Source organism: Microplitis mediator, chromosome 3, assembly GCF_029852145.1.
Source record: "Microplitis mediator isolate UGA2020A chromosome 3, iyMicMedi2.1, whole genome shotgun sequence".
In the NCBI taxonomy this organism is placed as follows: domain Eukaryota; kingdom Metazoa; phylum Arthropoda; class Insecta; order Hymenoptera; family Braconidae; genus Microplitis; species Microplitis mediator.
In genome coordinates this window covers 13889300-13905073 of record NC_079971.1, presented here as the reverse complement: position 1 = coordinate 13905073, position 15774 = coordinate 13889300, and the positions used below count along the sequence as shown (strand labels likewise).

Genomic DNA, 15774 nt, shown 5'->3' with positions numbered 1-15774 from the left:
GGTAAAATAGGTTGTTACTATTACTTTGAGGACTAAACCAGGATAACTTTCTATACTGTTGTCAATCTTAAATTTCTAAATTAATCTTCAAAAACCTCATTGAGAACTTTGAGACTTAACTCCGAATTTGTTTTTTGACTCGGGGTGCCACCTCTCCTAGGTTATAAAGATAACTCATAAGTAGTTCTTAGTTGATTTTTAAAATTCATTTACTGAATGAGTAGGAAAACTTCAAAAAATTGTATACTCTGAACGGCACAGTATTAAAAAAAAAGTCATAGCAGCTAAATAGACTGATACGAGAATGTTTATTGGTTAAATTAAGTCGAAAAATAATATTTAGGGAAAAAAAAATTTTTTCGAATTAAGATGAAAAATAGAACGAATTGTTTGCCCACGATCGAATTGGTCTCAAAATTTTCTATATTCATCCAAGTTTTTTTTGAGAATTTTTTCAAAAAAATCGAAGAGGGCATACATTTCAAAAAAACGTTTTTTTTTTTGCTTAAAACTTAAAATAAACAATGAAGGAACTGATTAAGAATCAAAACGTATTTTTTTCATGAAAGAATGTTCAAAAACGAAGATTTTAGAAAAAAAACTATCCGATTGGTGTATTTTTCGCGAAGTTATAACTGTCTGAAAAAAAAATCCTCGTATTTTGAAAAGAATCGGTATCTCGGAAACAATTAGTCAAAAAAATTTTTAAAAATTCATGAGAGCGTTTTTTATCAGCCTCCAAAACATATACATTTTTCAAAAATATCGGAGGGGGTGACCTCAAAAAGTGGCCGATTTGGTATGGAATGCCCTCATATACAGTCGACAATCTGAAGTCTATGCCACACAGCTGTCAAAAACAAAAATAATTTATGCCTTTCCGTGTTAATTTTATTCTATAGTTACCGTACGATTTATTGATATTATATGTAGCCTATTCTACGCGCAGTCACATACAATTTTGATTTTTGCAAGTTTTAATAAAATCGGTCGAACTATTCTTGAGTTATTAGAAGACCTACATATCAGACAGACAGACGAAAATTCTAAAAATCGTAGAATTGAGATGAGGGGGTCATAAAATGAATATTCAACATAAAGTTGGTACATTAATCAAATGTACAGGCAGAGTCTACAGATCTATATAGCAGTACAAATAGATTGTTACGATCAGACATCGTGATGAGCGTAGGTACGAATTTTGTATAAAAGTATTAAATAAAAGGGTCCTTACATTGATCGAGGACCGAGCCGATGATCTGGGCTCACGTGACCAAATGCTCAGTTTGTTCTTTTTTTTATATTTAAATCGCGCCTACACAATATTGTTGAAGACAATATTGATAATAATCCAATGCGATTTCCAATCTATGATATGTCTGATTTAATTTCACAATCGAACGACGAGCGGTAAATGTAAGATTGTGTACCCCCCTCTGTGAACTATCTGTCTGAGCGGATAAACAGGTATAAAATAAGGGACAAAGGAATATGGGCTGCCAAAAAGCCTCGTAAAGCTTGTATTGTATAATTAAAGTAAATCTATCTGAGAAATAATGTTTTCTAATGTTTATGTTTACAAGTAGTTATTTATTGAGGATCAAACATACCCGAAATACAAAAAAGGGTTACAAATAGTGATATTCAAAATAGTCAGTGTAAAATAAAATGTTTGATGCATATGGTTTACAATTTGTTTCAAGATATATTAGAAAATACCAAATAATGGTTACAATGTTTAGAAACTCACCCTAACAGATTTAGGTGAGGTGACCGGACTTCCAGCAGTAATATAGGACACGTATTCACAACGCGTTCTCGCTTTAAATGTTTGCGCGTTTCTAAATCTTCGTAGATTAAAATAAAAGTCTTCGCGCCCCTCGCGGTGAAATAATTCCAATGAATTCGAATTCTTCGTGTATTTCTGCGGTAAAATATTATTTTAAATCTTCGTGTATTTTCGCGGTAAAACATTATTTAATTCTTCACGTTTATCGTGGCACAATTCAATATTAAAATGAAATTAAATTAAATGGATTAAAATGAGACGAAGATAATCAATGCGGTACCGGTGCTAAATGGTTGATAGTAGTTCACGACTTAAAACGATCAAGGACCAATCGTACGATCTGGGCTCACGTGATCGGATGCTATACTCTAATCTCGCGTTGATTATGCTTCTGAAGCTTGTAGATAAATAATATGCCGATTATACGAGTGCTTACGACGATCAAGGACTGATGCGATGACCTGGGCTCACGTGACCGAATGCGCAATCGGGGTATCAATCCTCTAGCCACAAACACAGTCAAGTGTCCGGAGTTCAGTATGGTTCAGAGTTTGATTCCCAAAAGAACTGATAAGTTAAAGTCCATGGTCTTTTTATATGGTCTTCACATGTGAAAAGTGGTGGTAACTTGTTTGCCACACGAAAAGACTCGGACTCACTCGATAGTTCTAGGCCCATGCACACGTGCAATTCCTGGGAAATAGATTTGACTATGAAGTAGGCCGATGACTCTGGCGCTACTCTGTCACAGATCAGTGCTCGTGCAGGAAACCATAAATTTAGTGGTTTCCATAAGCTTTCTCTGATTTCCAAGAATCACATGCAGGTGCACATGAGTTGGGTGGTCTATAGTTTCAAGATGAAAAATCAAAGAAAAGATTACCGCTCCCATGACTAGATTCTTAGATGGGAACGGATACATAAATTCTAAAAGCTTGTTAAGTGAAAACTAACAAATCTATAGAGTAAGAGAAACGTATGGTACGTGTATCCCATTAGTACAATACGACAATAGTAAAGCGCTGACAACGCTCAGATAGGTATATTTGTCCGGTATGAGTGCTGGCATCTGTAAGTCGGACTTCATAAAAAAAGGTCTAGGTACAAGAGGTCTTGATGTGTACTTATTTGCAGGCGTGACAAGATGTATTGTTTATTAGTCACTAAACGATCCAATAGAAAATCTAATTAACAGCTTTCTCGAGTTAGGACAACGAAAAATTCCAGACTATCAAAAATCATCTTCCTTGATTTGATTATAGTGAACGATTCACTATATGTATCTGACTAGAAATTGTAATTATTTTACCTGGTTATCTTATATGTTGAAAACAATAAAAATAGTTTTTAATTATTATAAAAATCAATTGAATTGTAATGAATTGTCACTATTATTAATTTATAATCTTTTGTATCAGAAATGATATAGGAATTAATTTTATATTTATACGATTGAACATTATTTTAGGTAAATTAAAAAATTCAATTTACTGAAGTATCCTTTTTTAACAATAAAGGACATTCTTTCTTACCATTCAATGCAAAAAATAGTGTAACGAATTGAGTAGAGAAGGCTTGCGACAGTAATGTGTTGGCAATACTCGCCTAACGTCTCGTCAACCTATCACAATAGTTGTCAAAAGGACTCTCTGCTAAATTCGTTAATATACTATTACTTAACTCACTATTTATAGTGGTAGAGGTGGAAGGGGTGACAGAGTAAGTAGAGGGGTATGGACGAAGAGCGGGATAGAGTTGTTTAGAGAAAAGCTCAGGGGTTGGGAAGGGGGGGTAAGGGAGTAGAGAAGGAATGGGAGAGGCTAAGGGGGAAGGTTCGAGAGGGTATAGAGGATACGGAGAAGGCAAGGTACAAAAGGAGTACGAATGGATGGTGGGATGAGGAGTGTAAGGAGGAGAAAATAAGGGTAAGGGAGAGTCTGAGGGCAGTAAGGGATAAGAAAGGGGATGTAGGGAAATACAAGGAAGAGAAAAGAAGATATGAAAGGTTGAGAAAATGTGAGAAAAACAAGCGGGTGGAAAAGTTAAGATGGCAGGAAGAGATTAAAGCAATAAAGACGGAGGGACAGGTGTGGGCGGTAGTTATCAAGGGAAGGAAGATAAGGATGGGAGTTAGTGAAAGTATTGAAATGAAAGAATGGGATAGTTACTTTAGAGAGTTGTTAGGGGGGGATGGAGAGTAGAACAGGTGTGGAGGAAAGGGAGGGGAAGATCGTAGAGGATGAGGAGGAGGACATAGCTCTTCAGGAGATAAGGGAGGTACTAAAAGGACTGAGGAAAAATATAGCAATGGGGGAGGGTGGAATCCCAAATGAGGTATGGAAATATGGTGGAGAGAAGGTAAGTGGAGGAAAGTAAGGTGGAGGATTACAGGGGGGTAACGCTGACACAAACAGCATATAAGGTGTATGTAGGGGTACTAGAAAAGAGGTTGAGAGAGGAAGTTCAAAGAGAAGAGCTGTTGCCACCGAGTCAGGCTGGGTTTAGGAAAGGGATGGGAACAGTGGATAACATCTGTGTGCTAAACTATTTGATGAACAGGGAAATAGGGAAGCATAAGGGAAAGATGTCGTTACTGTTCGTGGATTTGAAGGCAGAATTTGACTCGGTGGACAGAAAGAAACTGTTTGAATGTATGAGAAAGAGAGGGGTTAGGGAAGGGTTGGTCAGGAGGTGTGAGACAGTTTTGAGAGAAACGGTGAGTAAAGTTAGAGTGGGTAAAGAGGAAGGGGAGAGGGGAGTTAGACAGGGGTGCCCTTTGAGCCCACTATTGTTTGTGATGTTTCTGTCGGACTTGGATGAGGAGTTGGAAAAGGGAATATGGGGAGGAGTAGAGTTGGAAGGAGGGAAAGGTGTACGTGCTGGCATATGCGGATGATGTGGTGTAGTTGGCAAAAGAAGAGGATAAGATGAGAGGAATGATCAGAACGCTTGAGAGATACATAAGTGAGGAAGGTTTGGAAGTGAATACGAGGAAGACGAGAATTATGAGGTGTAGGAAGGGTGGGGGAAGTTATAGAAAAGTGAAGTGGAGATGGGTGGGGGAAGAGATAAAGGAAGTGAGAAAGTATGTGTATCTAGGGTATGTAGTAAAAGCGAATGGGGACCAGGAGGAGCACGTGAAAGAGAGAGTGAAAAAAGGAGCGAGTGTGTTAGGGCAGGTATGGAGGACAGGGAAAAGGAAGTTTGGAAATGACTGGGATAGAAGGGTTTGGCTTTTCGACAAATTAGTATGGTCGGTGGTGACTTATGGAGTGGAGGTGGGGGGATGAAAGAGAAGAGAAGAGGTGGAGAGGTTACAGGAAAGGTTTCTAAGGTGGGTGTTAGGGGTGTCAAAGAGAGTGCCGGGATATATGGTCAGAGAGCAATTAAGTAGAGATGGGTTAGCGGTAAGAGTGGGGATGAGGGAGTGGGGGTATGAGAAAAGAATAGAAGAAGGAAAGGGTGGAGTGCTGGCGAAGAGATGCAGGTTAGAAATGAGAAAAAGAATTAGAACGGGAAAAGGAATAGAGAGTTGGGTAGGGGAAAGAGAGAATATTATGAGACAAGAGGGTGGGACATGGTGGAGGTAGAGAGGAAGTGAGAGAGGGGGGAAATGGGGGGGAGGGTGATAATGGTGGAGGATAGGAAAAGGGAGTGGGAGGAAAGGTGGGAGAAGATAATGGAAGCAAAGGGAAATAGAAACTATAAGTATATAAAAGGGGTAGGGGTGCTGGGATATCTGAAAAAGGGCTAGAAGGAGGAGAGGTGGAAAAGAATAGCGATGTATAGGCTAGAGGATGGGATGAATGGGGGGATGTACTGGGAGAAGGAGGAGAAAATGAGATGTAGGGTTTGCGGTTTAGAGGAGGAAACATGGAAACATGTATGGGAGGTCTGTTCAGGTTTTGGGGTGAAAAAAGGATGGCAGGAGATGAGGAAGGAGGTATTGGGAGAGGAAGGTCAAGGGGAAAATTGATTAATAGAGTTAGAGAAATTGAGAGAGAATAGGGGGGAGGACAGATAGAAAAGGAGCGGCGGAAGCGGAGGTCAGGAAGTGAGTGAGAGGGAAAAGAGGAATGCTGAATGCAAAAGAGTTTTTTCTTTTGAAAAAATTTCTTTTTCTCTTTTGATCCTGGGAGTGGAAGGATGTGTGAAACGGAATTGTAAGGAACTGTAAGGAATGAGATGGAATGATGTAGCTTTAAGAAAGAAAATGTTAAGCGGTAGTGTTAAGTGTTGAAATGTTATGTATTTTGTATTTTGTTTTCTTTGCGGTTGATTTTATGTTATTATATATGTAATTATGGGCCGGAGGTCCAGTTTGTAATCTGAAAGAGTATAACAGGGTATATCTCAACCTTGCCAATGATGGCCCATTTATTAATTGATCTTAATAAGAGCGCCACTGGAAGATAAGACTCGGCCGTCCAGAACCGGAGATGTTAATTTTATAAATCAGGGTCGTTGAAAATATATAAGAGTGAGGAGATTGAGGGATTAAATTAATTCCTACACACAATTTTATATCAATATAATTTTCACTTTTATTTAACAAATCACAATTATGCCCACCGGGCTTTTATTTTACTTATAACTATTTTTCACACGTTTGTCCACCGGACTTTTATTCTTAACAACTAATAAACTAAAATTTTGTCCACCGGACTTTTATTAATTATACGAACGAGTCCCCTGGACTTTTACACGAAATGGCCACCGGCCTGATCCCCTGGATCTTTTATTAATTACGACGAATGAGTCCCCTGGACTTTTATACGAAATGGCCACCGGCCTGATTCCCTGGATCAAATTTAATTAAAACAAATTGGCAACTTGCCAGATCCCCTGGATCTATTATTTTTAAACGTTTCCACAGGAAACTTACTTTTTCTCTCACACACACACACGTTTTACCACTCGAGTCCCCAGAACTTTATTCACTCTCACACACACGCGTTTACAATTTATTATTTTACCGACGACTTCACGCACACTTTTAATTAGTCTCACATTTATTTAATTCGTCCACTGGACTAAATTTACATACGAAATTTCAATTTATAAATTTACTGATTTTCCAATTTTATTTCTTTTATTTTAACCACGACAATTTTATCAACGCGACAATTTTATATACTTTCAGTTTTTCGAGTATCGAGTTTTGAGTGAAGAAGTTACTGATACTGAAAAACTGACGCCAACGACTGACGCTATCTCTCTTTAATTCAATTACAACTAGTCTTCACGTTAATAACAAATTTATACAACAAGAACTGATTTCCATTACTGATAAATTTAATTACTTATATCCTTATTCTTTTATCACTAATTTCACTGCACTTTTAATTTTCCTTTAATTTTCAATATTTAAAATTTTGTATTTTTATATTTTTCTTTAATTAAAATTGATTAATTTACTATTTACACTTTCTTAATGACTAGATTTATTATTTATAATTTCTGGCCCTCCTGCCGAGAAATTAAACTTTTTAATTCATAATTAATATTTAAGAAATTCTGGCCTTCTTGCCGAGAATTTATCAGACGGACCGCATGTAAATTTATTTTGAATTCTGTTCTTCTTGCCGACAATTTATAATTTAATATGATCAATTCGGAAATGGCGACTGCTCACGAATTAATTCGATTATTAATTTTCAATTAGTTAATTAATAATTTGTGGCCACTTGCCGACGATTTATTTACCTCTGTATAATTTTCCTTTATCCAATTGATCGTGGCGTCCTTTACTTCTTACAACCTTCCCGCCGATTTCCGTTTTTCCGTCGCTCATTACTGTCCACCTCGTAATCCTTCTCAATAGTTCCCGTGCGGTCACCCGTCCAACTGTTCTGCCGGTCCGTCCGACTGTGTCTGTCTTCCCTTCGTGCACTCACTTATCAAATCTAAGTTCGCGATCATTCGGCCCTTATCGGAAAATCCAACACTCCAACTTATTTCCTTATTGGGTCTTGGGGACGAGCCCCTTGAATTAGCGCGCCCGGCGATAAGTCGATAAAATAGTAACGCATATGGAGTACTATGGGTAATTAATCAACCGCGAGAAATCATGTTGATTTAAAGTTGTAAATTTAAATTTTTACCCCGTTACAAGAGAAAATAAAGAACCAAAAAAAAAAAAAAACTCACTATTTAGACTATTTCTGGATATAATTGCATGGTTTTGAATTTCTCAAAAAACATCGAAAAACTCCGTTTGCCAATCATATTTTGTTTAAAAGTTTGATCATTAGTAAATATATAATGAAAAATTATTTTGTTTTGCCTGCCAAATGACGTGTTTTCACGTGTTCACTTTTACTCAAATTCATACAATCTAAAATTATATTTAGGTATAAATATCTTAAAATTTGCTGTAAATTTCGTATTTTCCAGTTCCTCCTAATATTGATGATTCGCAAAGTTCTTCAGATGCAATTGTACGAGAGAATGCAAACGTAACCCTTACTTGTAAAGCTTCTGGTAGCCCTACTCCTACTATCCGATGGAAACGCGATGACAACGAAAAGATAGTCATCAATAAAACGCTAGAAGGTAAGAAAATAGCACTCTTTATTCTAAATTTATTTTTATAGTTACCATCCTGAAGAAAATTGTACATGCATATTTTAAAAACACCCGAACTTTCCAAACAATCAAATTTTTTTATGGAAGGCAAGCTAAAAAGCAACATGTAGATGCCTATCAGAATATTATATTCAGTAACAAAGAATAAAACAGAATTAATGCAGGCTAGGATAAAGTCGTCTACCCGCGCCTGAATTCTGCTATACCGTGCTTAGTACTTAAAACTATGCGAAATGCATAATTAGCAATTACTCATTACATTAATACTCAACACAACATTACAACTTACTCAACATTTCAAGTTTCACAGTTTGAGGCCAGTTGTCGAAACATTATAATTCCAGTTTAATGGCATGGTCAGCTATTGGCATTAACCTGAGTCACGAATCACAATCGCTCTGGACTTCATTACCTTATGAATTAAAGCTGTCAATTATTCTGATGTTTAAATAAGCTTGTTTTGACTACCTATTTAAGCATTGATAGTTGGACCTTGTAACGTATATTCTCCCGCATAAAAATATTATATATTGTAAAGAAAGGTATTAAAAAATATATGTTACAGGTTAGGGTGGGTTGAAAAAAAACTTTTTTTTTTGTTTTTCTTAACATGGGGGTAGAATTTGTACCTTCTAAAAAAAAAAAAATTTTTAAGAATAAAAAAATTTTTTTTACTCAACATTTTGAGGTGGCCCACTCGTTTTTAAAATAAATAATTGATCAAACGGGGTAGTCCCAACGAAAAAAATTACATAGTGTTCTAGAATCTGTAGGGTGTCCCCTTGAAAGCTAATAGAAAGTCAGAAGTTGAACAAATTTTTTTCCTATTATTTTTGTAATTTAAGTAAATAATCACAAAATGGAAAGCATTTTCTTTGAATTAAAATGAAAGTGAAGTAAAAAAAACAATCACATCCGACAATTATTAGATGTTTTCCACGATTTTGGACAAAAAAAACTTTTTTTCGTTGGAACTGCCCCGTTTAATCAATTATTTATTTTAAAAACGAGCGGGCCACCTCAAAATGTTGAGTAAAAAATTTTTTTTTTTTCTTGAAATAAAATTTTTTTTTTTATAAGGTACAAATTCTACCCCCATGCTAAAAAAAACGAAAAAAAAGTTTTTTTTCAACCCACCCTATTACAGGTATAATATATTTGGAACAATACATGAAATCTTATATAGAACTATATATAGATTTTGGCTGATTTTATGATATTTCTATGTGTGTTTTCTTTTAAATGACTTTATGCATTTCCGTATAACTTCAATATATTATTTATATATTTGAAAACACATAAGTTTTAAAATATTAAATAATAAATCTTATTTATATGTGGTAACAGATAAGAATACATATGTAATTCATCAATATATGGTACGATACATGCACCGTGTATTTAACTTTACATATTTTTCGATGTATAGAACCATATAAGTCTCCCCATATAAGGAACAATAAATAAAATCTATTCTTTTCTCACTTTTTCTCTCTCTTATGAAATTCAAACGTTGTGTTCAGATTATATATTGTAATCAGGCTTGTAATTAATAATTTTTTACTGACAGTTGTTGAGTACTAAAAAACGAATCTTGAGGATTTTTAAAGTTTCACATTAATCAAGATTAATTATAAGTATTGATGTATCATATTGTTACAGTACTTAAGAAATTCTAAATAAATTGACAAAATGTTGTACATTAGTATAACCTAACATCGAAAGATTCTTTAGTCCACATACCTACGATTCAAACTACTCAAGTTCTTATCAATATGGACACGATACCGAATAATGATTACTTTCAACCGAGGGGTTTCCTGAATTACATTAGTAATAATTATGGACATCAGATACCTAAAATCATTAAGGATTGGCTCAATGCTTTAAGGAAAATAGCTAATTACAAAAATAGAAGAATATTTCTTCTACAATGCCGTTATAAAGGGATCTATCCTAAACACATAAACAATAATTGTAGAAATATTCAGTCACTCTAGTTTGAATCTAACTCATTCAAAAAAGAAGTTTTTTAAGAAAAATTCGGAATCTTGAAATTAAATTAACAGTGTGGACAATTAATGAACAAATGTCAAAAAGAGACAGAATAGTTGAGTTGCTACGAATACAGATACCAACGGATGTATTTAAGGAATGTGAGAAATTGAATTATAGAAAATATGAATTGGAATTTAAAAGGGTAAAAACTTTGAACAAGAATAAATTAAAGAACTTGGAACAAGCTTGTTCAATGATACTCACTAGTACACATGAGAAATCATGTATCGACAATTTTTTACTTAACTCCCTGAAAACGTGAAAAGGGTTTCATGTCTGAAACCGAATTTCGATGATTAGTCGATTAAATTAACCGTTTAAAAGATATTTATCGACAAACTTCAATGCACACTAATTTGAACAGTTTTTGATTAATAATTCGAACAATTTCAATTTAATTTATCAGTTTCTGGGAAATTCGTACAAACTTGAGTTTCTGTCGTGAAAGTAACTACTATAGAAGTTCTCTGTTTGAAAATTTATTTGTAATTAATTATTCGTATAATATTTTTATAAATTTTATCTTAATTAATTAGAAATCCCGATCGTGTTGTTAATAATTTTATGGCATTTGTTCAGAGTATATTTTGAAACTTTTTTCCACAAAATATACTTAAATTTTTTTGTTCGAGGGGATTTTTGTTTTTGAATTCCATCGCTTCTTTTGTTTGTCTTGTGAAACTAACGCCGCCTATGTTTCCTATTCTCAACTTATCTCTTGTATCTACCCGTTACATACTGCATTTTCAGTATTTCTAAATGTCATTAACTTGCATACCTGATGAAATAATTTATTATTTGCATGGTGATTATAAGACTTAATTATAAAATAATTAACAACACGATCGGGATTGCTAATTAATAAAGATAAAATTTATGAAAATATTATAAGAATAATAAATTACAAATAAATTTTCGAACATGGAACTTCTATAGTAGTTGCTTTCACGACAGAAACTCAAGTTTGTACGAATTTCCCAGAAACTGATAAATTAAATAGTAATTGTTCGAATTATTAATCAAAAACTGTTCAAATTAGTGTGCATTGAAGTTTGTCGATAAATATCTTTTAAACGGTTAATTTAATCGACTAATCATAAGAGATCATTTTTGTAGAGCAGTGAATTTTCTATAAAGCCATGAGGTGTACGTATCATAATAATTTTTTTTTGACGAGTTATAGAATTCATAAGAAAAAAGAAAACTGCCTGAAAATAATAAAACTTAACCTTTAATAACTTTTGAACGGTGAGGTTTACAAAAAAATTGCAGAAGGCCTTTTTTGTAGAGAATTCAATTTCCAATAAATGTATGACACGAAATATTTTTTCCAAAGAGTAAATACCGAGATATAAATTTTTCTTTCTAATAATAAGGAAAAAATAAAAAACTAAGGGGTGGAGGACTTTCCTATTAAAATTAAAAGTTCATACTTGGAGAGAATTTTTTCGAGGTGTCTACCAACCTATTTTTCAGAGTATAAAATTAAAAAACAAATAGTCTGTTACATCCAGCTAAATGCTGAACGTTATATTTTATTGATATATTTTTTTTTATATTGCACACCTCAAGCGCGAAAGCGCTAGGGGTGCTTTACTGGCGGTTCTTCCTCGTTGACAATTTTTCTCATATAAAAACATTTCTACACCCTTTTCATAGCACAAAAAATTATTAAATTGTGTACTCGCATGCAGATAATTTATTAAGGAATAATTTAAACTCAATGTTGAGTCGATTTGTTAATTCATTAATTTTAAATTAATTATTTTAATCCAAGAAACTAGTGCTGTCAATTGTTACGTATGAATCTTCGTAAGCACGATAACTCCCGATAGACACCATTAATCGGCCTAACTTTTATTTTATTGTCTTTGTATTTTTTATCACAAGAACCCTTATGAAAATTACTATATGAATCCTTTTAGTTTAATTGTAATTAATTAACGACATAAAAGTGATTATTCGTGAAAAATTTAGCTGCTATTTTTTTACTGTTGTTATTATTTTTTTCATTGTTTCTCTCCATCAACTACTAGTGGCAGCACTAGCGTATTAATATGTTTGAAAAAAAAGTGATATCTAAGACAAAAGGCGGAATATTTAAAAAAAATATTAAACTGAAAATAAGAAATAAAAAATCAAATTGATAATTTGTAAGTCGAATAAAAGTTCATAATAAAAAAAAAATACATTTATATTATATAATAAAAGTAATGATTAAAAATAAAATGAGTGATTGAGGTGTGTACTTTTGGATTTTCCAACATTTTAATTAAATTTATGCGGCGACCAGATTTTCTTTTTTTTTTAAAACAAAGCGATAAGACATAATGTAATTTTTCAAGATTTAGGCTTGTTCGTTTTGACGTTCGTGAAACGCTAAAACAAACACCTAAATGTACCTTTAATGACCCCGAGAGTAATTGTAAAGGCCCAAAGGCCATCTGGAAACACTTTTCGAAGAAAAACCAAAAATATTTATCAACAAAAGTGTACGTGGAATATAATTTTTTAGTTATAAATAAATACAATCTTAATCCCTTACTTTCTCTTTGAGTGCACTTTTGTCGAGACATCTTGGTATCACAAAACAAATAGACAAATTAGATTTTAATGACGAAATAGTCATTAAGAAAATAAAATTCAATAAACAATTTCTATTTTTTAAAACAAATAAAAAATATTCAAATAACAAATTTCTTAATTTCAATTAAAAGAATAAATAACAATCCAATAAATGATTTCTAAAACGTAATACTTCTTAAAATAAAAGAATATTCAAATAAACAAATTCTCAACGTCAATTAAAAGAATAATTAATAATCAAAGAAATAATTTCTAAACGTAATACTTAAAAAAAAAAAAAAACAAATAAACAAATATTCCAATGAACAGTTTATCGACTTCAAGTAAAAGAATAATTAATAATTTAATAAATAATTCTTACAAAAAAAAAAAAAATAATAATTATGAGTAATTTTAAATTTAAAATAGAAAATATAATTTTTGAATATTGTAAATTAGAGTCAGCTGCTAGCCACCTATTTTAAATTCAAATTAGGATTTAATTCCAACATCATTAAAATCGACTAACAAAAGTAGTAATTTTTGAGTAAATAAAACTTATAACAATAAATAAATAATATAGGCTCAACGCCAATAAAAAAAATATAATGTTAGCTAAAATTACTACTTTAAAGTTAACAAATCATGATATTATTATAGATAAATTTAAACAATAATAATAAATAAATTTAAACGATAAATATAAATATTAAAATTTTAAATATTATTATATGTAAAATATTGTACATGTGGGTGTAGGTGTGGGTGCGCACGCATGTAGGTCCACATAGGGGCATGCCCTTACCGCTCTCCTAAGGTGAAAATCATAGAGAAAGGGAAAGGTCCCATAGGAACTGTGGTCCGATTAGACACAGTTTTCCCCCAAAACAATACATGGAATAGACCCGATAAGACATTATAAAAAGTGTTAGGGTTACAGTTAGGGTTTAGTTGGAGTTAACTGTCGGACACAGTAGGAGCTAAGAGAGCTAACTGCTCGACGCAGTTCGGCTCAGTCCAGTTTAGTTCCGGTTGAGTAAGGAAAGGAAAACTCAAGTGTTCTCACACTTTATTTCCGTACTAGCTCAGCACTAGTTTCCTTTTTATTTTCAAGAGTCCTCACACTGACAATTTATTCAATTATTATACAAGTATTTCCACATTTAAATTCATCAACATTTCACGAGTATTTTTGTAATCTCTATTCAGTTAATAACTATTCAAGAAATTAAATCCAACGACAAAATAAATTTATATATCGTGAATCGCACATTAAATTCAGTGTAACCTACTAATAAACCAATCTAATTGCTGCGATCTTAGGTACTGTAATTCTTAAATAAGTTACTTTTTATATAAGTCAAATTATTTTATATTCGAATTAGTCGGTTGTTGAAATTAATCTTATAGTGACGACTTAATAGATAAATTCAAATTCATAATATCTAGTGTCGGCTGCTAGCCACCTAATACACAGATAGACCCAAATTCATAATATCTAGTGTCGGCAAGTAGCCACCGAGTACTTTTATAGAATAATTTTAAGTTATTGTATTCATAGCATTAGACTTTTTATTTGTAAACTCTTGTAATTGTAAAACTATTTTTTTTGGTCTCAATATACAGATAATTAATTGTAATTTAAGTTTTATCAATCATCAACCCAGACAAACATCCTCACAGATTCCCAGTCTATAAGCCATTGGCTTGGATTAAAATAAATATTAAATTAAGTCCAATAATCTGGACGTAACAAGTCGATTGTTTTGGCCCACCCTATTCTCCACGTTATAAATTGGCAAGATGTTTACATCGCGTTTTAAGTCCAGTAACAACTAAGTTTACATACAACATCAAGAATTCATGTTGTTTTGTTGAGTCAATTAAAGGAATTAAATTAGGTCCAAATTATAAACTAATATTACTCGACGTCACTTTTCTGTATACTAATATTCCTAAAGAACTGGTGGTGAAAATTATTGGAGATAACTGGAACGTCTGGTCAAAGGAAATCAACATAACACTCGAATTGTTAGTTGAACTAATTCGTCTATGCTTTGAGACTAGCTACTTTAGTTATGACAATGACTTTTATCTTAATTTAGATAGCAGTGCTATGGGCAACCCAGCCAGTCCGGTCTTTGCAAGTATAGTGATGGATTATGTAGTATCCAAAGTAATGGATACCGTTCTATATAACATCCCAATACTTAAAGTATATGTAGATGACACCTTTGTAGCGGTTCCAGAAGACAAAATCGAAGACCTAGTGAGTAGATTTAATAGAGTTAACAGTAAAATTCAGTCCACTATTGAAGAAGAAATAGACAACTCTATTGCTTTCCTAGATACTTTGGTCACTCGGTCACCTAAAGGAGAACTTAAGACTAATTGGTACATGAAACCATCCCACTCAAGAAGGCTTCTAAACTACCAGTCAAATCATCCGTTACAACAAAAAATCAGTGTTGTAAGAGGCTTACTAACCAGAATAACAAAACTGAGTCATCGAGATTATTATGAGGACAATTTCAAGAAAGTAGAAACCATTTGGATATCGAATAACTATCCAGTGAAGTTTAACCACGAGTGTTTTAACGAGTTTAGAGAAGATAAAAATAAACTCAACAAGATTAATAAGGATAATAACTGCATGACCAAAAAGTCTATAAAATTTCCTTTCATTAATAATCTGTTTATAAAATAAGTAGAGTATTTCATAACACTAACCTAAGATTGGTATACTACAATTTGAATAAACTAGAAACTTAGTT

The 15774-nt window shown here is 33.0% G+C and overlaps 1 protein-coding gene across 1 annotated transcript in view; it reads left to right on the top strand.

Moving 5' to 3' along the window:
• LOC130666166 (lachesin-like) overlaps positions 1 to 15774 on the top strand; it is an 853034-nt gene that overhangs the window by 38089 nt on the left and 799171 nt on the right. Inside the window, exon 2 of the mRNA XM_057466969.1 lies at positions 8186 to 8344. Coding sequence (XP_057322952.1) covers positions 8186 to 8344 — 159 coding nt within the window. The remainder of the gene's footprint in view (positions 1 to 8185; positions 8345 to 15774) is intronic.